At 45.0% G+C, this 27,159-nt stretch overlaps 1 protein-coding gene across 7 annotated transcripts in view; it reads left to right on the top strand.

The window, feature by feature from the left end:
- The first annotated feature begins 2,350 nt into the window (after positions 1-2,350).
- Positions 2,351-27,159, top strand: part of slc6a16.S (solute carrier family 6 member 16 S homeolog) — a 37,258-nt gene continuing 12,449 nt past the window's right edge. For 2 of the 7 annotated variants that reach the window (XM_041571600.1, XM_018228164.2), the window contains exons 1-3: positions 16,821-16,939; positions 21,902-22,164; positions 26,844-27,001. In XM_041571600.1, the coding sequence (XP_041427534.1) occupies positions 21,975-22,164; positions 26,844-27,001 (348 nt within the window). In that variant the 5' untranslated portion in view covers positions 16,821-16,939; positions 21,902-21,974. The other 5 variants (XM_018228168.2, XM_018228163.2, XM_018228165.2 and 2 more) reach the window with 5 other exon arrangements.

The raw sequence follows: 27,159 nt of genomic DNA, 5'->3' as shown, positions 1-27,159 counted from the left end.
CTTGGTAGTATACAGCCTTGTAAGCGTCAACACACCAGGAAGTCTCCGCCATCAATGTTCGGAAGTCTATAGCATAGTCATTGACACTGCGGCTTCCCTGCCGGAGCTGCAAGAGACGGGCAGGGGCGTTCGTAACCCGACCTGGAGCATCAAAGATTAAACGAAAAGCTTGGAGAAAGTCTTTAACATCAAAAGTCAGCGGGGAATTCTTCTCCCAAAGAGACGTTGCCCACTCTAGTGGCTTGCCTTCCAATCGAGACATCACATACCCCACCTTGGAACGCTCACTTGGAAACTGTGTGGGTTGGAACTCAAATTGAATTTGGCATTGCGTGGCAAACCCCCTGCAGGCTTGTGGGTCCCCACTGAAGCGAGGGGGAGGTGGAATGCGAGGCTCACCTGTCGGGTAGCTTGCGTTCGTAGGGGCTGCCGCCATGGGGGGATCTCCAGTAGGTGGAGCAGTGGAAGGCTCAGAAGGCACTTGAGCTAGCAGGACATCGAGTGCTTGCCCAATGCGAACCTGCTGGTTTTCGTAGTCCTCCATGCGGGATGCCAGTCCGCGGAGCGCTCGTCCGACATGAGGTGTGGCTTCCTCAGAAGGATCCATGGCCCGAAAATAATGTCAGGGAGCCAGGAGCCCCCTCTGGGGAGTAGTCCGGATCTAGGAGGAAGCCCCTCAGGAGGGATCAGGATCGTGGTATCCAGGGATTAAGCAGAAAGGGTAATCGGGTTCAGGCAACAGGTCACAAGGCAGGCAGAATATAATCAAAGTCCAAAGTCCAGGCAGGGGGTCAATAGCAGGCAGAGTATCAGCGAAGTCCAGGTCCAGGCAAAGGGTCACAACAAGGAATCAGGCAGATATAAGTAGGGAAAACCGCAAGGGAACCCAGGAAACTCTCAGGGAACAGAATCCTATTTTCGGGCGCCATCTTGGCGTCTCAGGCGTCCTTTTATGTTTGAATTTGGCGCCCTTGCGCCAGCGTCAGCGCGCCTGCGACCGTCGCGCCGCGCTGACGTCACGTCGCCGGCGTCGGAACCCACGTGGGTTGACTGGGCGCCGCCATCTTGAATTCTTCGCCGCCGGGAGCGGACGCGACTCCTCGCGCTCCCGGCGGTCTTGACACTGGGCCCACCAGCAGTTCCTCTTTTTCTCCCTCTGTCCACCGCGTGGTTCTCCCACGATTTTCTCTTCTGCCAGGATCTGTGACTTCCTCTTCCTGCCAGCCACTCACTAGCTGCTGTGTCACTTCCTGCAGCACTGAGATCACTGTGTAGCTGGTTGCCAGGTAACAGCTTACAGCACACAGACATATGCTCTGTGCCTGGTCCCTTACAAGGATAAGTGTCAGGGTTTTGCACTACTTACCTACATCATCTATAGAAATGTAGAAGAACAAGGTGGTTAGTCATACACACAATAGTCAGAATACATCCCTGCAGGGTCAAACATAGAAACATGGATTAGCTCAATAATGATGGGTCACCCCAGCTTTCAGGATTTTCATTCAGTGAAGCCTACTTTAGCTCCTAGTCCCTGAATCTAGACACTTAGTCCCTACTTCTGGGCAATAGTGCACCCAAGGAGACTAATCCTACTCATTGGATCCCAGGCTGCAGCTCGCTAGCTCTACTAAGTATCCGTCACTCCTAGGAGTCATGACAGATCGTACTCTACCACTTGCTAGGTCTGACTATATCTAGGTTCCGCTTGGATCCCACCCAGGCCCGGACTGACAATCTGCCCATACGGGCAATTGCCCGAGGGGCCGCTCTGTGTAATAATAATCAGCTCTCTGCTGGCAGGCTGCAGACATGATCAGTGGATTGCAGAGTGAGCATCAATTAGAAATGGTCTGCTGTTTGCAGCCTGCCAGCAGAGAGCTGATTATTAGGAGAAATACAACAAGAGACAGCATGGCTGCAGAAAGGTCTGTTTCACTGCTCCACACAGTCAGTACAAAGGGCAGGGGAAGGGGACTTGCTGGGGCATTTCTCAGAGTACTGAAACTTACAAGTTGGCAATACAACAAAAAGGGTGTGCAGCTTGGGTGGGCTGGTTTAGGGCACTGGTCAGGGTCTCTGTAATAGACCCCTGAGGCAGTGAGTGTTTTAGAGGAGTAATTGCCTGAATTGTGAATCAGAATGATTACTGTGTCACATTTGAACATTTTGCCACCCACTCAGCTGGGAATAGGGTTGGCACCTTTTCTAGAAAAAAATACCGGCCTTAGCCCCGCCCAAAGCACCATCCCCAATCCCGCCCAAAGCCACACCCCCTGTGCCTAGCTATTAAAGCCCCAGTCACGCTGATGCCGCCCACAAATCTTCTCATCATCACGCGAGATTGCGCCGCAGCGCAGCCCACATAGCTGAGCAGGGGAATTTGGAGCAGGGAGGGAGCAGCGAAGCTGCTTAAAAGTAAGTGGCATTTCTCCCCACAAAAAATTACCGGCCAATGTAATTGCCGGTATTATCTTAATACCGGCACCGGCCTCCATACCTGTTTTACCGGCTAGGCCGGTAATTTACCGGCCAGGTGGCAACCTTAGCTGGGAATCATGCATGTGTTAAACTGCTGGAACTGGCACTGTGTCCTTTAGGTGATTACTTATTTACTGTTCTGAATTCTCATGGAACTTAGTCTTTAGGAGAAGTTAAAACTTATAAAGATATAGCCAATGCAGCACTGCATAAAAGTAGACATTTGCCAACAATGATGTGGTGCCTTGGCGTTCATGCCCCAACAAGACCTTCAGCACATGTAGTACAGAATCTGGGTGGGGCAGCACTCACAATAAACCCACACCAGTAAACAAAAAGTAGACTTTACTACAACAAACCTTATGTGTTCTGTGCTAAGATACTCATAATCATAGCCTACAATTAAATGCCTTTTAGAGCAAAATATGTAACTTTGACCCATTGATAAATAAATTTCTGAAAATCCCATAGGAAAGAGTAGAACGAGTAGAAAGTGGGTAAGTTGTTTTTTCACTTGCATATTATAAGAAGCAATGTACCCCATACTGTAATGGTAAACTATTGAATCCTTGTCAATAAATGGCAAATCAACAAAATGGTTAATAAGGACACATTAGATTTGTGTGGTGCCAGTAAAAAATATGTTACTGTACTATAATTTAATAATAATAGTTCGTTAATGACTGTAATATTTTACATTAAGTACAGTTAAGCGAGAAAGGCAGCTCTTTATGCACATAATTTTTGCAGTTTTACCCCAATATATGTGTAAATGAGTACAAAACCATTGTGTGTTTACATGTGGGCTGCTTTAAATTTTTTTGCCCAAGCTGCTTTTTACTCCCAGTTGGGCCCTGATCCCAACTACCTGATCAGGTTGGTGATGCTGAAACAGGACACAGACCACATGCTCCAACTTAAATACTTTTAACACATTGCCACCTTGTGGCCAAACTAGCGAACTGCAAACCCATGAAGTGGAGCTTATATCCCTTCTATGAACTAAGGACCCTCGCTTAGCTGTCTAGAACTGAACAAAGGCCCATTTAGCTGGCTAGATGTAAGGCAGGGGTAGGCAACCTGAGGCTCCGGAGCCTCGTGCGGCTCTTCATCCTGCTTGCTGCGGCTCGATCAGGTCGGCTATACAGCCCTCACACCTGCTGGCTGCTGCTTGATTGTGTGACCAGGGTAAGTTAACGGTTATCTTACCGCAGTCGCATTCTCAGGAAGCCGCCAGCAGGTGCGAGGGCTGTATAGACGTCCCAGGAGTCACAGGCAAGACCGAGCTGCAGCAAGATGATTCATCATGGGCCTTACCACGGTCACAAACTCAAGACAATAGAGGGAAGATCAGCATTGAACTTCAGTAACAAAATTTACATTAAACAGATGAGAACACTAGCATTTAATAGGGCTATTTAGTGTATCATTTATTTCAAAGTAGGCTTACACATACACACTGCACTTCTGTTTGTTGTATTCTATTGTTAAAATTGAAAAAAAGGTTAAAACTTTTAAATGTTTATAATCTTTTTTATGTTTTGCGGCTCCAAACTATTTTTCTTTAGTGGAAGAGGGGGCAAAATGGCTCTTTTGATAGTAAAGGTTGCTGACCCCTGATCTAAGGGGACTATCAAGTTAAAGGGGAAGCTATTTCACCAGTCTCCTACATTTGGAACAGGAAAGGCAATGTAATTGATGTGCACTCAACAGAGTAGCAGAAGTCACTCCTCCAGCTGTGTTTTTGAGTTGGCTTCTGCTACATTGTTACAGGTATTAAAGGGAGTAGAGCAGTAGATACTGTTTCACATGGGATTGTGCCTGGATGACATCTTTATTGTTAGAGAAGTGCACAATGTCTGACTGGGACACCAGGGGCCCACCCAAAAACCTTAGACCAGGGGCCAACCATAAAACCTTAGAACAGGGGCCCACTCTCTGTAATATTATTCTTCATCTCCTCAATCAACCTCTATTATCCTAGTCTGTTTTCTTGATACTATAATCAATTATTCCATCTATTAAGCCTCTTTGTCCTCATAGAAATAGGGAATGGCCATGAAATAGACCAAAAGTTTAGCAGCATGGGGGCCCACTGACACCTAGGCCCACCGGGAGTTTTCCTGGTATCCCGGTGGGCCAGTCCGACATTGGAAGTGCAGGTTTAACTGATGCTCTTTTTCCTTCCGAGATTCGCCGCCGGTGAATAAATTTGCTAAACTCTAGTGAAAATTTGCCGGCATCAAACAATTTTGGACACGCATCAGAAAAGTCGCTCGTGTCAAAACCGTCAAAACTATTCGAACGCCCATTGACTATAACGCCGGGTTCAAAATTGACGCTAGTGTCGAAATTCACGCGGGCGTCAATTTTCAAGTTTTGCTAAATTCTCCCATCACTATATATAATATATTTTTCCAGTTGTGGTAATTCAAAATAATTGCCATACTCATATGCTGGTACTTGTGATCGCGTTCATCACTATGTTGCCTTAAACCTCCCACTAGATGGCAAAATGAGGCCAAAAAAAATCTCTAATTAGCTGTGAAATAAACCTAAAGTGTTTACCTAGGGATTTATATAAGGTGCTGACAGATTATTGGCCAGTGTATGGTATTTGCACAATGTGCGCATGCGCTGTAAATTGCAGAAGGGAAGAAAGAGGATCTAAAGAAAATGGAAGATGCAGAAGATGGTGCCCTGGAGCTCCACTGCTCTACTCTGCATGAAGAAGTGATATTGACATTTGGGGACACTGTTTCCTGCTATCCTAGATCTGACTGCCAGTATTGTATCCTCATTGTGATCCAATTGTTGGGCCCAGAATCGGATCAGCCCCATATTGCCCACAGAGAACCACTCATTTGGATCTCTGTATCAGGGCCGGGCTAAACCCTTGGTCCCCCCCCCATGGCATGCAGGCCCCAGAGGGACCGCAACTTGTGCATGCGCAGGTCAGAAGGACAGGGAGAGAGAGAGGAAAGAGGTGAGAGAGGAGCAGGGAAGGAGGGCTATGGAAGGGAAGGGGGGAGAGTGACGGAGGGGAAGGGGGAGAGTGACAGACTGGAAGGTGGGAGAACGACAGAGGGGAGGGGAAGGAGGGAGAGCGACAGAGGGGAGTGGAAGGGGGCAGAGCGTCAGAGGGGAGGGGAAGAGTGACGGGGAAGGGGGAGAGAGACTGAGGGGAGGGAGAGCAACAGTGGGGAGAGGAAGGGGGAAAGCGACAGAGGGGAGGGGAAGGAGGAAGAGCGATGAAGGGGAAGGGGGGGAGAGTGACAGAGGTGAGGGGAAGGGGGAACATGACAGAGGGGAGGGGAAAGATCAACAGAGGGAAGGGGAGAGAGCAACAGAGGGGAAAGCAACAGAGGGGAGTGGAAGGGGGCAGAGCGACAGAGGGGAGGAGAGTGACAGTGGGGAGGGGAAGGGGTAGAGTGAGAGAGGTAAGGGGAGATCGACAGAGGGAAGCGGAAGGGGAGAGAGCGACAGAGGGGAGTGTAAGGGGGGAGAGTGACAGAGGTGAGTGGAAGTGGGCAGAGCAACAGAGGGGAGGTGTGAGAGACGGAGGGGAGGGGAAGGGGGAGAGTGACAGAGAGGAGGGGAAGGGTGGAGATCGACAGAGGGGAGTGGAAGGGGGGAGAGCGATAGAGGGGAGTGGAAGGGGAGAGTGTGACAGAGGGAAGTGGAAGGGGGAAAGCGACAGAGGGGAGTGGAAGGGGGAGAGTGACAGAGGGGAGTGGAAGGGGGCAGAGCGATAGAGGGGAGGGGAAGAGTGACTGGGGAAGGAGAGAGAGCGGCGAAGGGGAAGGGGGGGAGTGACAGAGGTGAGGGGAAGGGGGAACGTGACAGAGGGGAGGGGAAAGATCGACAGAGGGAAGGGGAGAGAACTACAGAGGGGAGTGGAAGGGGGGAGAGCAACAGAGGGGAGTGGAAGGGGGCAGAGCGACAGATGGGAGGGGAGGAGAGTGACAGTGGGGAGGGGAAGGGGTAGAGTGACAGAGGAAAGGGGAAGGGGGAGATTGACAGAGGGAAGCGGAAGGGGAGAGAGCGACAGAGGGGAATGGAAGGGGGGAGAGTGACAGAGGTGAGTGGAAGGGGGCAGAGCAACAGAGGGGAGGGGAGAGAGACGGAGGGGAGGGGAAGGGGAGAGTGACAGAGGGGAGGGGAAGGGTGGAGATCGACAGAAGGGAGTGGAAGGGGGGAGAGCAACAGAGGGAAGTGGAAGGGGGAGAGCGACAGAGGGGAGTGGAAGGGGAGAGAGACTGAGGGGAAGGGGGGAGAGTGACAGAGGGGAGGGGAAGGGCGAGATTGACAGAGGGGAGTGGAAGAGTGACGGGGAAGGGGGAGAGAGACTGAGGGGAGGGAGAGCAACAGTGGGGAGAGGAAGGGGGAAAGCGACAGGGGAGGGGAAGGAGGGAGAGCGATGAAGGGGAAGAGGGGAGAGTGACAGAGGTGAGGGGAAGGGGGAACATGACAGAGGGGAGGGGAAAGATCGACAGAGGGAAGGGGAGAGAGCAACAGAGGGGAGTGGAAGGGGGGAGAGCAACAGAGGGGAGTGGAAGGGGGCAGAGCGACAGAGGGGAGTGGAAGGGGGCAGAGCGACAGAGGGGAGGAGAGTGACAGTGGGGAGGGGAAGGGGTAGAGTGACAGAGGACAGAGGGAAGCGGAAGGGGAGAGAGCGACAGAGGGGAGTGTAAGGGGGGAGAGTGACAGAGGTGAGTGGAAGCGGGCAGAGCAACAGAGGGGAGGTATGAGAGACGGAGGGGAGGGGAAGAGCAGCAGAGGGGAGGGGAAGGGGGAGAGTGACAGAGGGGAGGGGAATGGTGGAGATTGACAGAGGGGAGCGGCAGGGGGGAGAGCGATAGAGGGGAGTGGAAGGGGAGAGTGTGACAGAGGGAAGTGGAAGGGGGAAAGCGACAGAGGGGAGTGGAAGGGGGCAGAGCGATAGAGGGGAGGGGAAGAGTGACTGGGGAAGGAGGGAGAGCGACAAAGGGGAAGAGGGGAGAGTGACAGAGGTGAGGGGATGGGGGAACGTGACAGAGGTGAGGGGAAAGATCGACAGAGGGAAGGGGAGAGAGCAACAGAGGGGAGTGGAAGGGGGCAGAGCGACAGAGGGGAGGAGAGTGACAGTGGGGAGGGGAAGGGGTAGAGTGACAGAGGAAAGGGGAAGGGGGAGATTGACAGAGGGAAGCGGAAGGGGAGAAAGCGACAGAAGGGAATGGAAGGGGGGAGAGTGACAGAGGTGAGTGGAAGGGGGCAGAGCAACAGAGGGGACGGGAGAGAGACGGAGGGGAGGGGAAGGGGGGAAGAGCAGCAGAGGGGAGGGGAAGGGGGAGAGTGACAGAGGGGAGGGGAAGGGTTAGAGATCGACAGAAGGGAGTGGAAGGGGGGAGAGCAATAGAGGGGAGTGGAAGGGGAGAGTGTGACAGAGGGAAGTGGAAGGGGGAGAGCGACAGAGGGGAGTGGAAGGGGAGAGAGACTGAGGGGAAGGGGGGAGAGTGACAGAGGGGAGGGGAAGGGCGAGATTGACAGAGGGGAGTGGAAGGGGGGAGAGCGACAGGGGAAGAGAGACGGAGGGGATGGGGAGAGAGACTGAGGGGATGGGGGGAAAAGCGGCAGAGGGGAGGGGAAGAGTGGCAAAGGGGAAGGGGGGAGAGCGACAGAGGGGAGGGGAAGGAGGGAGAGCAACAGAGGGGAGAGCGACAGAGAGGAGGGGGAGAGCGACGAGGGGAGGGGTAAGGGTGACAGAGGGGAGGGGGAGATCGACAGAGGGGAGGGGAAGGAAGGAGAGCGACAAAGGGGAAGGGGGAGAGCAACAGAGGGGAGAGGAAGGGGGAGAGCGACAGAGGGTAGGGGAAGGTGGGAGAGCGATAAGGGGGAGAGTGACAGAGGGGAGGGGAAGGGGGCGAGAGCGACAGAGGGGAGGGGAAGGGGGAGATCGACAGAGGGGAGTGGAAGGGGGAGATCGACAGAGGGGAGTGGAAGGGGGGAGAGTGGCGGAAGGGAGGGGGGAAACCAAAGAGGGTTGTGAAAACAGACTAGGGTAAGGCAGAAGACAATTTAAGAGATACCTGCCCAGCACCCCCTATCAATTGCGCCTTAAGCAGGTGCCTCTTCTGCCTACCCCTAGTTCTGGCCCTGTATGTATATATGTTTGTATGTATGGGCAGCTTTAGGCTGATAACACACAGGGTGTTTGATGGATGTGGTTGGCTCAGGTTGGATGGAATTGTGTCCAATTACATGGGATCCCTCTACTTCATATTGAGCCTCAACGTCTGTCATTCCCACATAACAGCAGGAGGGACATTCCAGACATATTTAGCAATTTAGCTCCCTACCCCCAGTGTGGCAGTAGAACTGGTCCTTGTGCAATTCTTTCCCCTAGGGAATTAGTCTCTAATTGGAGTAGCGACAAAACCTTTTCAGTTTTGCGCTAATCTGGCGCTGAGACTTATACACGCGCATTTATTGCAGACGCAGCAGGAGTCAGGGTGTAACGTCTCAGGTTAAACAGGGGACACACAATAGAGTTGCCCAGTGTGGAAGATTGGCCGCAGCTTGGGGAGAAGAGAGGAAAACAGACGCACGTTCCGGGGGCGTGGCCAGAAGGAGGACTGACAGGAGCTGTCCACGTGGCGACTATACACATCTGCCTGGAGTTGGGGGAGGCTGCAGGTGAGCGCGAGGGTCGGGGATGTTATTGGGGCGAATGTTGTAGGTGAGCAGAGTGAGGAATGCGCTGGGTCGGTCGGTAGGTAATGGGCTTTCTGTAGCTGCGCCTGTCTGGCCCTGTAGCCTGAATAATATAATAAAATAATGCAATGTACATTTACCCTCACTCACTACTGGGGAGATCAAGGGCATCAATAAAGCTGCTAGTGACATGATGTCCTGATAGCTGCACATACTATTGTTCTTTATTGTATTCTCATTTCTTCTATGAGAAATCTGTCTCTGGATTCACTAATTAGCGAGGTGATGAGGTGCAGAGTTTGCCCTAGTTCAAGACTTGTCCCTCATTGGCAGCCAATCAGAAGGTGTTTTGTAAGGAGGTGCCCCTCAGGCTGCAACTTCAGCTGGGTTTAGGGGACCTGAGACTTCAGTTATATGAGGGAGATCAGAAAATGTGAGACTGACACTCTTGCAGGTAAAGGAAACCTGGAGATCTAAATCTGGCGTAATTTTAGGGAAACTTTATTTGCAGGCTGTTGGACAGTGAGTGCAGCTATGCAGAACTACAGCTTTTGTTGCCCAAATACTCCCATACTTGGGAGTTGTCATTCTTACTTCTTTTGAAACAGCTCTAGTGTTTGGTTGATTTTGGTTAAAACTTCAGATATATTCTGTATTACTGGAATGTTTTCCTGTGCTCCTCTTTGTTGGTAAATGGCAAACATTCTACTTAAGGTGACACCCATGTTGTACAATGTCTTTACACAGCTTAGCTGGCAACATTTACTCACATAGAGGTAAGGTATTTGCTTTGTCACTTTCCTTGAAATAATAATGCTTGCCATTGTCTGGGCAGCACCATCCTTCCCAACCAGAGCTAATGTCGGCAGTCTGGAGCTTTGCTAGTTTACTTAAAGAACAAAACTTGTTTTATTCAGCTTATTCTTACATATTTCCCACCATTTTATCCTTTGGCTTTAATCATTTTCTCTAATAATTATTTTTAAAGGGGTAGTTCACCTTTAAATGAATTTTTAGTCTGGTGCAGAAATTGATTTTCTGAGACACTTTGCAATTGGTCTTCATTTCCCCCCCAATTATTTAGCCTTTTGTTCAGCAGCTCTCCATTTAGGACAGGTATTTCAGCAGCTACTGCTATGGTCTTATTTACCCTAGCAACCAAGCAGTGGTTTGCTTGAGATACTGGAAAATGAATAGGAGAGCCTCAAAGAGTGAGAGTTTTATGGCTGCTGGGGTCAGTGACCCCCATTTAAAAGCTGGAAAGAGGCAGAAGAGGAAGGCAAATAATTCAAAACTATAAAAAAATAAATGAGGAAGACAAGTTGAAAACTAAAACACTAAAGGTTAACATAAAGGTTCACCATCCCTTTAAAGAACAGTAACATATTATTTTTTTAATAAAAAATTAATTTCTACTTAACGGGAAAAAAAAACACCAAGACATTTTTAAGAAATAAGTTACAGATTCTCCGCTTGCGCTCCTCTTCAGAAACTGCAATAGGGCGACGATCCATCATGCGTCGCTTGATTTCTTCTCCCTGCCTTCTATAGGCGATAGCCAGGGAGGAGAAATTGAGCGCCGCATGATGGATCGTCGCCCTGGTGCCGTTTCTGAAGAGGAGCGCAGACGTAGAACCGGTAAGTTATTTCTTAATAAAGACTTTGAGAATTTAAAGTTAAAAGTGTCTTGGTGTTTTTTTTCGTTAAGTAGAAACTAATTTTTTTAAAATGTTTTTTATGTTAGTGGTCCTTTAAGACATGATCGGGGGTCCTTAGTCACTTATCCCTTTAGTAAATCTGCCCCTTAGTTGGCAATCCTGCCATTCTTCTCGTGTTTTACAGTGGGTGCATTCTGACTGTCTGGCATTTATCTCCTGCAAAGATTCAGATTTTCCCTGAAATGCTCACTACATTACGCTCTTTATTAGCACTTGCCAAAGAGCTCTTCTCACTTTTCCAGTGATGTTTCTGCTGCAGGCAAGGTGGTTATTCTTCCAAAGCTAGAAACTGTTCTATCAGTTATAACAGCTGCATTTAATTCAACTATGGGATTAAACTCTTTAGGTTTGAGGATAAGAAATGTATCAGCTAATGTATCAAATTACAACAGTTTATAGAGACCCCTTCCCCCATCCCGAGCTGCTCCAATGAGAATGTGAAAATGAAACTGTAAACCTCAATATTGGAAATAAGAAATAAAACCCCCAAATAAAAGGTTGTTTATTCTGTGGGCAAGTAGCCATAGGGTAGAAAAATGCAAACTTGCATTCTACCTGCGTAGGTGTCATTAATTAGGGGTTAGTTACTAAATCTGTAAAATTTCACTGTATTTTCTTAAAACAACTTCGACCAAATTCCTGCTGACTTTTAAAACTTGTTTATCAATAAATGTTCACGAAAAAAATCTGGTGCAGGATCATAAAAATTTTTCAGATTTGTTACCAAAGATTGCGACTTTATTGTATTTGAAACCAAAAACTGCAAATTTTTCGGATTTGATGCCCCAAAACTGCAATTATCAACCTGAAAACTACTAAATCTTCAGATTATTATTCAAAACCCAGCACAGATCATATTTTCCAATTGTAAATAGTACATCTACCATTGACTTCTACATCAACTTGGCAGGTTTAAGCTGGAGTACTTTTTTATTCGGATTTTTAAAGCCATCAGGATTTTAACTAATCTTAAAAAATTCTAGTTTTTTGTTTCTACGAAAAAATTGTGTTGTCCCCTTTAAAAGTCCAACAGAAAAAAATCTGACTTTAATAAATAACCCCTAAATGTTTGCTTCTTTCAAAGTATAGAAACAATAAGTCAGAACTTTACGTTATATGTAATTGCCTTTGGCTACATTTATATGCTGAAAACTCTCGAGATCAAGGGTGTTGGGGTCCTGTAACCACTAGAACGGTGCAGGTTAAGTCATTAGTTAGCTTACCTTGGGGATAATTTACAAACATAAGTGCAGACTTGAAAAAGCGTGGTTTGTAGTAAATCAACCAGGGATAGTGGTTGCCTAAGGGTCCTTACACATTGGCGTTTTGAGCTGCGCTCGACTGCGTTCCGGTTTCATGCGTTCAGCCGCAGAGAAGCGCAAGAGTTAACGCACGCCATTACTGTCAAGGGGGCTGTACTCGCACAGACGCATGTAAGCACCGAACGCAGCTAAAGTGCAACATGCTGTGTCTGAACCTGCATTCGGCACATACATGTGTCTGTGTGAGTACAGCCCCCTTGACAGTAATGGCGTGCGTTTACTCCTGCGTTCCCTTGCGGCCGAACGCATGAAACCGGAACGCAGGGGATCGCAGCTCAAAACACCGGTGTGTAACGGCCCAAATGTGGAAGCATCACGCAACGTTCATTTGTTTTAGGTGCAGGGTTAGTAGATAACTTCAGTCCTTAAAGGAGAAGGAAAGCCCCAGGGCGCAAAACCCCTCCCCCCTCCCGTGTATTGCCCCCCCTCCCTCCTCCCCCCTGGCCTACCCCTCCCGCTGGGCAAATGCCCCTAACTTGTTACTCACCCCTCTGCGCAGGTCCTGTCCACGGAGTTCACAGTCGCCATCTTCTCCCACGCGCGTCTTCTTCCTGCTCTGACCGGCGTCTTCTGGCGCATGCGCAGTAGGAACAGGTACCGGTACAGCTCTATTGCGCATGCGCCGAATGTCACGAAGTTTTCCGATTTCACTTCGTGACATTCGGCGCATGCGCAATAGAGCTGTACCTGTTCCTACTGCGCATGCGCCAGAAGACGCCGGTCAGAGCAGGAAGAAGACGCGCGTGGGAGAAGATGGCGACTGTGAACTCCGTGGACAGGACCTGCGCAGAGGGATGAGTAACAAGTTAGGGGCATTTGCCCAGCGGGAGGGGTAGGCCAGGGGGGAGGAGGGGCAATACACGGGAGGGGGGGAGGGGTTTTGCGCCCTGGGGCTTTCCTTCTCCTTTAACTCGTGTGTAGTCGTATCTGGATCTAGCTTGACATATTTACATTTTTTCCTCCACTTAACAGGTGACTCAGCAGTACTGTGGTGCCCTGGAGCAGGGGCTGGACAGGTAACCTGCGTGAATTGTGCTAATTTACACCAATATGCCAGAGAGTAAGAGCCAGAAGAGCCATGCAGAGTAGGAACATATTTATATCAGCATTCGCTACAGGCACAGATACAGCCATTCAGTTTGCACTGAGCATGTAGAATAACAGTTGCACCATTCCTATGGGCGGATGCTTGCCAAACAATTGTGAAACTTTATATAACAAAAGGAATGCTGCCTAGTGCAGTCATGTAGCATAAGGACCTGCCCATTCATTGTGGATTTAGAGGCAATGCCTAGGTGTAAATAAATACGGTAATGTGGTTATACAAAGAAATACAGTTGCCGGTGAATTGTGAATTGAAAGATTACGTTGCGTGCTGGCAAGTGTCTCAACCTAAAGATATGATGTGTTGCTTAGAGTAAAGGAAACAATGACTTGCAGATAGGGTTGCCACCTTTTGTGGAAAAAAATACCGGCCTTCCTATATATTTATCTTTTATCCCTATTATTAACATAGGGATCAGCCATCATTTTTACCGGCCAGGCTGCTAAACCACCGGCCAGGTGGCAACCCTACTTGCAGATCATGGCCCTTCAATGTGTGAGGGTTAAAGCTAGTGTTGCGGGAGTCACAAGTAAACCTCTAAGCAGGAGGCGCAATTACAGAGGAAGCAGACCCTGAGGCTGCAGGGATGCCCTGGAGGTATAGGGGGCCCCATGAGGCCCTAAGTAATGAGCAATTTCAACATATATTGATAAAACAGGACAAACTTTGGATATGTTGGGCGCCCTAAAATTAATTTGCTGTGCGGTCCAGTAACATTTAGGCTAGTGACACACGCCAAGATTCGAGGAGATTTAGTCGCCCGGTGACAAATTGCCTCTTCTTCGGGCGACTAATCTCCCCAAAAGCCTTCCCGCTGTATAGAATCGAAATTGCTGGCAAGATGGCACTCGGAGCGTTTCGTTTTCCAAAGTCGCCCAAAGTGTACCCAACTTTGAGCAACTTTGGATAACTAAGTGCTCCGAGTGCCATTCCGCTGGCGTTTTAGATTCTAGCTGCCGTGAAGGCTTTTCGGGAAGATTAGTCGCCCGAAGAAGAGGCGACTAAATCTCCTGGTGTGAACATTTGACCATTCTGGTTCAGTAACAAAGAGTAGGGGGGTGGTCACTAAGTGATACTATCCCATTTATATACCTACCAGACCTACAGTATTATAAATACAGTTTTTGGCTGTGTTTTATAGTGATACCAAGGCTACATAACGTGCTTCTTGTTAAAAATGGTTTGATAGTTGAAGTCCATGGTAACTACTAAATATCTCCTTATTTAATTACAGTAAGTAAGTAATCCACTAGGCTAGAACAGACACTTGCCTTGGGTGCTACTGTGTTGGAAAAGGGGGGCACAATGGCAGAAGGTGTCTGTCACTGTTTTATTATCTAAATCAAATGAATTACCAATTACAGCTCATTGCCTCTCCTCAACCTTTGAACTGACTTCGACTCTCTGACAGTGGGTAATGGTCTGGCTTTACTGGGGGGCACAGTTTACAACACTTGCATTGGGTGCCAAAGCTCCCTGGCCGGCTCTATGTTGTGTAATACACAGAACATGAAAGCATGTAAACCATTAATAGGGTATCTGTGTATATGTTTGTATATAAATTGTTTATTAGGATTTTCTGACAGATTTCAGATTTTCATTTCATTAAATTCTTTGAAATGTGCAGAAAAAATATACCAGTGCAAATTAACAGACTTAAATGTGGTCTCACAGAACCAATTCTCTCGCTGAAATTATGCTGAATGTCCTTTTTATTCTGAATATGAAGCTCTCACATTTTATAGCACAGCAGCTGAATTACAGATTTGGTTAGGTTTATAAACACACAAGCGTATTTTGCTTTCTATTACCCTTCTATCAAAGTTGTTTTGTGTTCTTTGTAATATATTGCAGTCAGTCTCTACCTAATGGAAATGACTTAACACTGGGAATAATGTTTGGAGATATTTACCTATTGCTTTGTCTAATGCATTTGAATTACAGGTATAGGACCTGTTATCCAGAATTCTGGGGACCTGGGGTTTTCCTGATAAAGGATCTTTCTGAGCAAGATCAGTGAAAAGGACCTGGTTATGCTGGTTACAAGGGACCTGGGTTGGTGATCATTTAGTTATATGGGGCCCCAAGTTTTCTGATGTTGGCCCTTCAGCATTGCATACTATGGGGACATTTACATTGGAAGAAGGTGAAGGTTTTGCACAGATTCCTTTCACTACACTCTCTGTTATAATGTGATAATAATCACTGCTGTAACTTTGCACAGGGAGCTGCAGCTGTGCCAGTGGTGCACTTGTAGGATAAGATGGTGCCTGGCATGTATAAAACTCGCTGCAAAATGCCAGGTTTTTTACTTTCCTGTATGCATACCTCCCATCATTTTGGAAAAAGAAAGAGGGACAAAAAAATTTGCCCCATCGTGAACATTTTTGACCATTCCCATTTTTGTGTCCACACCCCCTAATTACCATGTTCATTTTACAAAATTTGGCAGGTTATGAAAGTTTGAAAACATTTCTATGGTTTACATGTGTTATTACAGTTTTGCTAATGAAGGTGAATTTTCCTTTAAGCTGCAAGTCACAGTTTCCCCAAAAGACCTGCTCATCTTAAATTGTTACAATTGTTTCTTTGCTTATCTTAAATTGTTCCAAAGGTATCCAAGTGCACCTGTCACGTATTCTGGTCTCTCTGCCAAAAGCCAATTAAGTTAGAAACTGTTCAGTGCAGAAGATCAAAGAAGGTGAATTGCCCTTTAAGTTGCAAATGACATTTTCCCCAAGAGACCTGCTTATCTTAAATAGTTTCTTTAGTTATTATAAATTGTTACTAAAGTATCCAAGTGCACCTGCCACGTATTCTGGGCTCTCTACCAAAAGTCAATTAAGTTAGAAACTTTCTATCTTTTTCTGGCTGTTCAATGCAGGAGATCAAATAAGGTGAATTGCCCTTTAAGCCGCAAATCACAGTTTCCCCAAGAGACCTGCTTATCTTAAATAGTTACAATTGTTTCTTTGGTTATTATAAATTGTTACCAAAGTATCCAAGTGCACCTGCCTCGTATTCTGGGTTCTCTGCCAAAAGCCAATTAAGTTTATGGCTGTTCAGTGCAGGAGATCAAAGAGAAAGTCGGGACATTTCAGTAACAATCCGGGACTGTGGGTTGAGCTGTCAAAATCCGGATTGTCCTGTGAAAAACAGGACAGTTGGGAGGTATGTAAAGTATGGGCATACTACCCCTTCAGAGGGAGCTATTCAAGGACCATGTGCAACACTGTTTATTTAAATGTACCCTTATGAAGTGGAATTCAGTAAAATTAGAAATACAAAGAAATTGTGTTTACTGGGAGGCTTGTAGTGAAACATATGTGGGTGATGTGTTATTCTGCTTTATACGGCAGCATCTGGTAGCAGGATCCCTAGACCTCTGCTAGATACTGACTGAAGAGAGAGAATATAATCTTTTACCCCTCCTGTCATGGATTCAGTATGTAAACAATGCTCCACAGCCTGTAGCTTTAAGGGGCGGGACTTCCTTGTGGCTGATGCAACTCCCAGCCTCACTCTCTTGTGTAAAAGAAGCACATGTGTGACGAGGGCTGTGCTGCAGACTGTGGCGGGAGCATTAGGGTCTCAAGCTGCTTTATCACATATAAAGTTTGGTACGTATGCTCTTTAGTATGATACGTGATGTGTACAGTCGGAGCGGGGGTTGGTGGATCCCTGATCGTGAATAGTGGGGGACAGCCGGAGGAACTGCTAATGGTGACAGCCACGTTTACTGATACAATGTGGACAAGGAAGTGGAAATTACTCAGAATCTTCTGTAAGGGAAAGGGGTATCATTCGGCATTGTTACCCTTAGGTCAGAGACACACGCTGCTATTTTGGGAGATTAGTCACCCAGCGACAAATCGCTTCTTCTTCAGGCGACTAATCTCCCCAAACTGCCTTCCCGCCGGGAGTGTACACTACATAACACACCTGCCTGGTTTTTTGGGGTTTATTAAAACCTGCCACGAATATATTCTGACTGAGAGCAGCTGGCCTTATTGCTGTGAATATTAGTACAATGCTGACGACTGACGTGGCAATGAGGATTGTTTCTATGAATATATGAATATTTATATTTAACCTCGTACAACTGCACCCACCCTGTACTGCAACAAAAAAAACAAAACTCTGGCATGTAATGGATGGGAGGTCACTGGAGTAGGTGTTAAATTACCCAGCCACTTGGACTGAGAGACTGTTGGCTGTCAGAAGGTATTTAAAGGGACAATAATAACCATCATTTGTTCTTTTGTGAAGACTACGTGATAATGCGGCAGTTTGCATTTGAGTAAGGTGCAGTTTGCATGTCTCCTATGCTGGGAAGCCTACTGTCAGTTCTTGTGTAAAGAACTTTGGCAGGCAAAGTAAAATTAGTTTAGGGTCATTTTCCTCCGTGTTATAACCCACTTTCTATATACACATACAATGAATGGCCACTATATTAGGTATACAGATATGGGATCTGTTATCCAGAAAAGTTCAAATACAGACACACACCCTGGTCCTCCAATCACGAAGTCCTGATGCACACAGTTAGATAGGTATCGGCCACCTATCCAATGTATACAGCAAAAGATTCACTGGCACACGGGTAATGCTGGCAGGGTAATACCCTTGCTTTAAATTTATTTAATGCAGCATGCAACGTTTCTGGGATGACCCCCTTGCTTGATAAAGGGGGTCATCTTCGAAACGTTGCATGCTGCATTAAATAAATTTAAAGCAAGAGTATTACCCTGCCAGCTTTACCCGTGTGCAAGTGAATTTTTTTATTTGTTACCCAGAAAGCCATTATGCAGAAAGCTCAGAATTACAGACTGGCCACCTCTCAAAGACTCCATTTTATCCAAATGATCTTTATTTACTGAGCCTAGCTTGCATAAGTCTCCGGACAATTTTAGGGGCATAGGAGTAAATGGGGGTAATAATGTGTTACCGAGCTGGTGTACATGGTTGTTTTGGGTGTGTAGATAAAGTTCAAGTTTCTCTTTTATCCCCATTAATTATTGCAGATAGGCAATCCTACAGGCCTGTAATACAAATTCCAAACCCACCCATAAATAGCCTGAATGTCCTCGCTGTGTGTCCACCGACGACACCCTAATGAAGGGCTTCAACCTGTAGCTTTATTAAAGAACAATGTTAAGTGTATGTTGGTGCAGTGTTTAAATGCTGGTCTGATCCATATGTTGTATCTGGGAATTAAATACTTTGCCACCACCGGGAGCTGCTGTGCACAAATGCAGGGCCAACAGCACCAGGAATGGACCTGGCCACAAAGGACCAACCTGGATAGTAAGAGCAGGGGATATTATATTGTTATTATATTTGTTGCACTCAATTTTACACTCCAACTGCCCTTTTCTGGCAAGCATTGCTAAACTGCCAATATTTGCTGTTTATTTGTATTTGTTAGTCTGAGCCATCATGTGAGCTCTGCCAACTCTTCACTCCCTTTCATGGTGACTTTGTTAATCAGGGCCTGATTTCTAAAATGTGCGCCCCTAGGCCGCGCACTGGGAGGGTGGGATGAGATGCGGTGGCGGGTGGGTTCAGAGTACAGGTGGGGACAGGTTCAGTTGCGGCCAGCGGGCGGCATGCCGCCCCCAGCATTTTGCCGCCCTAGGCCCGGGCCTATGTGGCCTGCCCACAAATCCTGGCCTGTTGATAATGTTTATCTGCTGGAATATTTTGTGCACCATTTTACCAATGCTGTACTTGGCTATTTTTATAGCCCCACACTGATGGGGTTATAAGAAAAGAAACACAGAAGCATATTATTACAGTACAGCAGAAACAGCCTTTAGTTTGGAATGCTGGTTTTATCCAGTGGCATAATTAGTGTAATTGCTATTTTTAAGCAACTTAGATAATATCCGTTCTCAAGGATTGTTGCCACTGCTCCACTCAAGGTCAGCTCAGGCTGTGGACAAAAATTATAGCCTCATTTTTTTGTAAGAGGAAGACATGGGCAGTTATTTAAAGGTAGGAAAGTCAAACTGCCATTTCAGGCTCTGCTTGCACAGGCCGGGAAGGGTATGCAAAGCCAGGTTCAAACTGAAGCAAATTTGACCTGTAGAACCTGTGTAATTGTATGTTAGCAGGACTGCATTCGTTTTAAAGCACAGAGAACAAAACAACTATAGAATTATTATCCATTGGATTGAAAACACCACAGCCCTACTCAGAGTCTCGTGTTAAGTACAGCAGCTAAACTTTGGAAAGACAAAGTCGATTTTTATGTTTTTTAATGAATTGTTTTTGAACATGGAATGTTGTGGTTTCTGCCAATATTCTCAAGGACAGGCCTTAAAGAAAGTGTGAACTGTGCCAATATAGTTCCCTCCTTCGCCACCACTGTAAGGTACAATATGTATAAAGTATATTAAAAAGTTATAGATTTTTGGCAAGTTTAACTACATTTTAACTTCAATTGTTGTAAAGTTATTCAGGAAAAGTGAATGTGCACTCAGGGGCAGAAGGGTCATATGTGCAGCAGAGGCTCGGGGGCAAACATAGTTCTAAATATAGCAATACTAAGGGGGCAGATTTATCAAGAGTCAAATTGAAAATCTCCTTTTACAGGAGATTAGTCGCCCGCAGAAGCAAAGATTTATCACTGGCGATTTATCTCCCGGTGTTCCTTTGCCCAACGTTTATCAGTTTAGATCAGCCCTGTGATCATTATCAGGCCAGGCTTATCTCTGAGCAACTTGCTCCTGTGCTTTAAAATACTCCTTCCAGTCTGGCTTTCGTTCATCATGTATTGCTACATTTTATTTTGATATAAGAACAAGTTTAGTCCAGTTTGTTCTTTTTAAATGCATCAGTTTCTTTCTTTCTATCCAAACCCCAATTTTTTTGACAGATATGCCATGCCCACTTCTGGAGTTCTTTTTGAAAGGTTTGTTATATTACAGGAGGTCTATGGAGGTGATAAGGAAAGTGATGTAGGCAGAAACTGCTAGTAAAGCCACTAAAATCTTTCTAAAAGCTTCTGAAAACCAGAGGGAAATTTTAATGCCTTCATCAGGAATCCCCACACACAGCAAACCCCAGGGAGATTTAAAAATGATGGTCTCGTAATTATCTGTTATTAGTGTACCGTAAAAAAACAACAGAATTGAATAGGGGAAGCCACAATATACTGAAATTTATTATCTGATCTTGCTGCAGCTGAGTGTAACGTGCCCACTAGCCTCTTATGTGGTCCACATATGAAAAGTGCTAGGAAAATGACTTGGAGCTTTTTATCTGATAAGATCCACACATAAGTGTAGCTGATTTTCTATCTGATCAGATCCCATTTGCAGACCATTATCATCCTTATGTGGGGTCATCAGTGTGAGTCAGAGTTTATCTGATCAGATCCCAACTACAGATCAATCACCCTTGTTTGGGGCTATCACTGTGAGTCAGAGCTTCCTATCCAACTACAGACCACCATCACCCTTGAATGGGGTCATCAGTGTGGGTCATAGTTTCTTATCTGATGATCTCCCAACTACATATCAATCACCCTTGTTTGGGGCCATCATTGTGAGTCAGATCTTATAATCTGATTCCATCTACAGACCACTATCACCCTTGTTTGGGGCCACCATTGTGAGTCAGAGCTTTTTATCTAATCAGATTCCAACTACAGACCACTATCGCCCTTGTGTGGGGATATCAGTGTGGGTCAGTGTTTCTTATCTGATCAGATCACAACTACAGACACTCACCATTTTCTGGGGTCATCCGTGTTGGTCAGAGTTTCTTATCTGATCAGATCACAACTACAGACCATTTTAACACTTGTTTGGGGTCATAAGTGTGGCTTCTTATTTGATCAGTTTTTAACTACAGACCATTTTAGCCCTTGGGGTCATCAGTGTGGCTGATGGCTTCTTGTGAGCATCAACAAAGCCAAGTCAATTCACACAAGAGCACTTTAACAGTGAGGAGAACAAAAACACTGACTAGAGCAACTCATTTATAAGCAAAATGTATGGAATTGTACTACATTGGTTTCATATGTAGGTTTGGTATTCTTGTGTCAGCTCCTTAATTACATGGCGCCAGCCCAACTACAAAAAAAAATATCTTCCAAGGAGTCCTACACTCACAGCATCACTTACCCTAGCCCCCTGCTTCCCACCCACCTCTCCCTCTATATGTCTATGAAGGTTTTCATTCATCCAGGTCATGGTATATCTAGTATAAGTAAATCTAGAACCACTGGCCTTGCTGATTAATAATTGAAGACGTTCCATTATCATCCGAGCAGCTTCTTCAGTTGTAGAAGCTGCTCGGATCAGTAGTGAAACATCTTTAGATTTACTTCTGCTAGAATTCCCTCCATAGTTATGTTAGAACCTTTTGGTCTACTACTTTTTATACCAAATCAGGGTAGTGAAGAAATAGGTTAGAAAATATGGATTGACTGTATAATTGTGTGCTGTATGGAACATATAGAAATTCAGTGTGAAATGTATTTTCTCTATAACATTCCAAACTAGCATTATATTATTTAAGTTATTAATAAAATATTATTGGATAACTCTTTATTTTATTTTGTGTTTTTGCAGATTGATGACTTTGCTGCTGATTAATTCCACTTCATATTAAATAGCTTGTATCACTCCATTACTTGAACATCCAATGGAAAAGTCCCTAAATGATCTAGAAGGCAGGACCACAGGGGAGTCCCAGCTTGGTCTGCTACCTGCTGAGTCAACAGCCCGGCCCACATGGGGCAGTAAAGTGCAATATATTCTCGCTCAGGTCGGCTTCTCTGTTGGTCTTGGGAACGTATGGCGATTTCCTTACCTGTGTCACCAGAATGGAGGAGGTAAGACACAAAATTACAACAGATGGGTGTATCCCAGGTTTGCATGTGATAATGTAGGTCAGTAGAGATAGTCAGAGTGATGTGTAAATAAATATTTTGAGCTAATACGGGCGATGTAGCAACGGCAGTTGTACAGGTCTTTCAGCGTGAGTGATCTGTCTTTCGCCATCATGATCTTATGTAATTAAAATGTAAATTTCATAGTTTGAAAGCTTCAGAAAAGCATGATTGCCTGTTCTGCAGATAAAGACTTAGAGGTGTATTTATCAAATAAGTTAGAGATCGCCACAGTCCTCTAGAGTGAAATTCCGCCACTCTCCATTCATTTCTATGGGATTTTGAAAGGCGTATTTATCAAAGGATGAACTTTCACTCATTGATAAATACTCTTTTAAAAATCCCATAGAAATGAAAGGAGAGTGGCGAAATTTCACTCTAGAGAACTGTGGCGATCTCTAAGCTCGTTTTTTGATAAATATACCCCAAAATCTTCCTCATAATTGTTTCCCAACATAGAAACCAGAAGTGGATCACAATACATCTGGTGATGGTAAAAGAGAAAGGGTTTAAGGCAACAACTAATTAAAGACCAGAAGTGAAAGCAGCCAAAATAGAGAGAGACCAAGGGCGGGAGGATAGAGGGGAAGAAAACGCAAAGTCTTTATTCTAAAGAAATCATAATAAGGGAACAAAGGAGAGAGTTTAAAACTAGAATGTAATGGTGGACTTAGACAACTGAAATGGTAGGATGAAAAGAAAATATTAAATAGCAGGAGAAAAGATGGCAAAATAAAGGTTATAGGTGAAACAGAACAGGACACAAGGGAATGGGTTGAAGTAATAAAAAAGCAGCCCAAAGGGAGAACATTAAAAAGAGATGGCAAGAAGAGGGGTGGGATAGAGAAGGAAATGTATGATAAAGCAGAAATGTTCTAATGTAAGGGAAATGAGAAATACGTTTTCAGAACACAATGGGGCTCATTTATAAACTTATGGTTATGGTAATATTTATAAAGCTCAATAAGAGTGTGCAAACAGAATTGCGATTTTTTTTTTTCCACAATGCGAATGTCTATAAGAACGTTTTAAATATGTTGAAAATTGTGAATATTTATGTGCACACTCTGTGGGACATTCACTAAGATTCATTGTTGCACTAGCGTCCGCTTCACCACGCTTCGCCAGGCGTATTTTCGCCAACGCTACGCAAATTCACTAAAATCCGAAGTTGCACTCAGGGGAAGCGTAAGGTTGCGAAGTTGTGCTAGCGTTAATTCGCCAAGCAAAGCGAAGTTACGCTAGCGATGGTTAATTTGCATACGGCGCCAAATTGAAGTTACAATGGAGGTATATGTAGCAGCACTACACAAGCCTGGGAAACCTTCAAAACAGCAAATAAAATTATTATTTTGCCCTACACATGTGCCCACTGTATAGTTAAGGTGCCATGAGTAAGGAAATGTAGGGGGGAAGGAGGGTAGCCCCAAAAAAATTTTCGATCTTTTTCAGCCTATCACCCAGAGAAATTGAAAAATCGCCAGCGTTTTTTTTTTTTGAAGCAATCCCTATTTACTCTATTGCACTTCGCCTGGTCTGAGGTGGCGAAGGAAGTCTGGCGTAAAAGGTAGCGTTCAGAATAATTTGCGCGTCAGTGACTTTGCGTAGTTACGTCCATTGTGCAAATTCGCCAGGCGTAAGGGTGCGAAGTAACACTAGCGAATTTACGCCAGCGTCCGTTAGTGAATCGGCGAATTAACGAAAATGCGCTACGCTGGCGCATTCACGCTAGCGTTAGGTGCTTCGTCGTTTAGTGAATTTGCCCCTCTGCGTTTCAATTACGCCACAACTTTGGTGGCGGAGAAAATATTTGCAAAACAGTTTGCAAATTGCGATTTTAAGTTACTGTCAACGTTATTTTCCCGCACAACAATCTCGCACAGTGGTCGCACTCGCGCAAACACCTGTCTCATTTGCAAGCCATTTGCGAAAAAATTTAGTTGAATAAGTATCTGAGGATTTCCTATGCAGAATATACTGTGAATGAATGGGTGCCTGTTGGGAATTGTGAACTCAATACAGAAATACAGGTGTGGGATCCGTTATCAAAAACCCATTATCCAGAAAGCTCTGAATTAGGGAGTGGCCGCCTCCCATAGATTTCATTCTAATGAATCAATCCAAATTTGTAAAAATGATTTCCTTTTTCTCTGTAATAACAAAACAGTAGCTTGTACTTGATCCCAACTAAGATATAATTGATCCTTATTGGAAGCAAAACCAGCCTATTGGGTTTATTTAATGTTTACATGATTTTCTAGTAGACTAAGGGGCACATTTACTTAGCTCGAGTGAAGGAATAGAATAAAAAATACTTCGAATTTTGAATGTTTTTTTTTGGCTACTTCGACCTTCGACTACGACTTTGAATCGAACAATTCGAACTAAAAATCGTTTGACTATTCACCATTCGATAGTCGAAGTACTGTCTCTTTAAAAACTTCGACCCCCTACTTCGCCACCTAAAACCTACCGAGCATCACTGTTAGCCTATGGGGAAGGTCCCCATAGGCTTTCTAGCCAATTTCTGATCGAAGGAAAATCATTCGATCGATGGATTAAAATCGTTCGAATCGTTCGATTTTATCTTTTAATCGTTTTTTCCTACGGTAAGTCGAAGGATTTTACTTCGACGGCCGAATATCAAGCGTTAATTAACCCTCGATATTCGACCCTAAGTAAATGTGCCCCTTAAAGTATGAATATCCAAATTACAGAAAGATCTGTTATCTGGAAAACCCCAGGTTCCGAGCATTCTCGATAACAGGTCCCATACCTGTACTAATAAACACTATGCTTGAGCATCTGAGCACAGGAGGTGCATAGCCTGCAAAGCATTTTACTAATTGAATCAGTCCCGTTACTACTAGTTGCCTTTTATCATTCCACAAATTATTACTTCTCTTCATTACCTGACTTGTATCAACTGTAACCAAACAAGAGGTGACTCATGGCCCCAGAAGTTCCCATTGATACTTCCTCTTTCACACGCACACTCCCCTATTTACATAAATCCATTCCTGATAAAATTACCTGCTGTTGACTTTTAATGCTACGAATGAGACTTGCCTCTGAGGTGGAGCCATTTTTTCAAGATTTACCTGCGACAAAATAATGATGTTGCCTATATATGCCTGCCTGTCATTGGGTTACATTTCTCCTCTTTTAGATAATCATGATTGTAACATCTGCTGGTGGACAGGGAGAACAACAACCAACTATTCTGATGTTTGATGGAAAACACGATTCATTACAGTCAAATAAAAACTTGCAGAGCATGTATCCTCTTTATCAAAACTGGGCGACATGTTGCCCTTCTTGTGTTGTACTTCAATACCCAACATCATTCAGGTGAAGGCTCTGTGTTGTATTTCAGCCAGGCCTGGATTTGTGGCGAGGCCACAAAGGCCTGGGCCTGGGCGGCAAACTAGCCGCACCATAATGAGCACGGGGGAGCCGTAGCTCCCGAGAGATCTGGCGCATATGGGGGATGGGGGTGGTGCGCGCCAAAGGTGACTGGTCTTCATTATTTACTTTTTACAGTTTTTTTTAATTATTTGCCTTCCTCTTCTGACTCCAGCTTTCAAATGGGGGTCACTGACCCCATCTCCAAAACAAATGCCCTGTATTGCTACAAATGTTATATTTATTGCTATCTTTTATTACTCATTTTTCTATTCAGGCCCCAGCCTATTCATTCTCTTATTCAAATCAATGCATGGTTGCTAGGGCCATTTGGACCCGGATTGCTGAAACTGCAAACTGGAGAGCTGCTGGATAAAAAACTAAATTACTCCAAAAAAAACACAAATAATAAAAAAATAAAACTAGCTGCAAATTATCTCAAATCCTTATATTGTCCTTCATTATTTTGGGAGTGTGACATAAACTCCTGGAATCATCAGCTGGAAGAACTTTGGAACTAATATGCTGGTACAGGTATGGGACCTGTTATCCAGAATGCTCAGGACCTGGGGTTTTCCCGGATAATTAATCTTTCCGTAATTTGGGTCTTCATGCCTTAAGTCTACTAGAAAATCATATAAACATTAAATAAACCCAATAGGCTGGTTTTGCTTCCAATAAGGATTATTAAAATCTTAGTTGGGATCAAGTACAAGCTACTGTTTTATTATTACAGAGAAAAAGGAAATCATTTTTTAAAATTTGGATAAAATGGAGTCAGCCATTCCGTAATTCGGAGCTTTCTGGAAATCGGGTTTCCGGATAAGGGATCCTATACCTGTACCAGAAAATCTTTGTCTTACCATAGTGCAGCACTGGCTCTTTTTTTGAAAGCACATGAACAGATAAAATGACCTGAGATGGCGCCTACACACCAATATTAACTATAAAAAAAATACACTTGTTGAGTTAGGAATACAATTTTATATGGGTGAATTATTTGTAGTGTAATTTAGAAATAAAAACTACACCATAAAAAGAACCCTTTAAGAAATGTTATTACAAACATTGCGCTCTATCACAAATGATAACATTCCCAATTGCTATCCTACTGTCATGTGAGGGACAAAGTGTTTGCAAAGGCAAAATTGTTCACTTTGGGCTCATTTATTCATATTGCGAATGAATTGCGAAAAATTTTTTATTTTTACTTTTAGGGTCCTTTCTCTTACTGTACTTCTTGCTGCTCCTCATCATCGGCATCCCCCTCTTCTTCCTGGAACTGGCGGCAGGGCAGAGTATTCGCCAAGGCAGCATTGGAGTATGGAAGCACATCAGCCCACGCCTTGCTGGGATTGGCTTTGCTAGTTGTGTGGTAAGTACAGACCCGGGCGCTAGAGTGACTGAATGTCCGTAAACTTGATGTTGATATTGGAGAGCACTGGGTACCTCATACACACATGCTCTATTTTATTGTATTGTGCTGTGTTGTATTCATTGCTACTATAGGTATGGGACCTGTTATCCAGAATG

This window comes from Xenopus laevis, chromosome 7S, assembly GCF_017654675.1.
Source record: "Xenopus laevis strain J_2021 chromosome 7S, Xenopus_laevis_v10.1, whole genome shotgun sequence".
NCBI classification, from domain to species: Eukaryota; Metazoa; Chordata; class Amphibia; order Anura; family Pipidae; genus Xenopus; species Xenopus laevis.
This window is presented reverse-complemented; position numbering and strand designations above follow the sequence as displayed.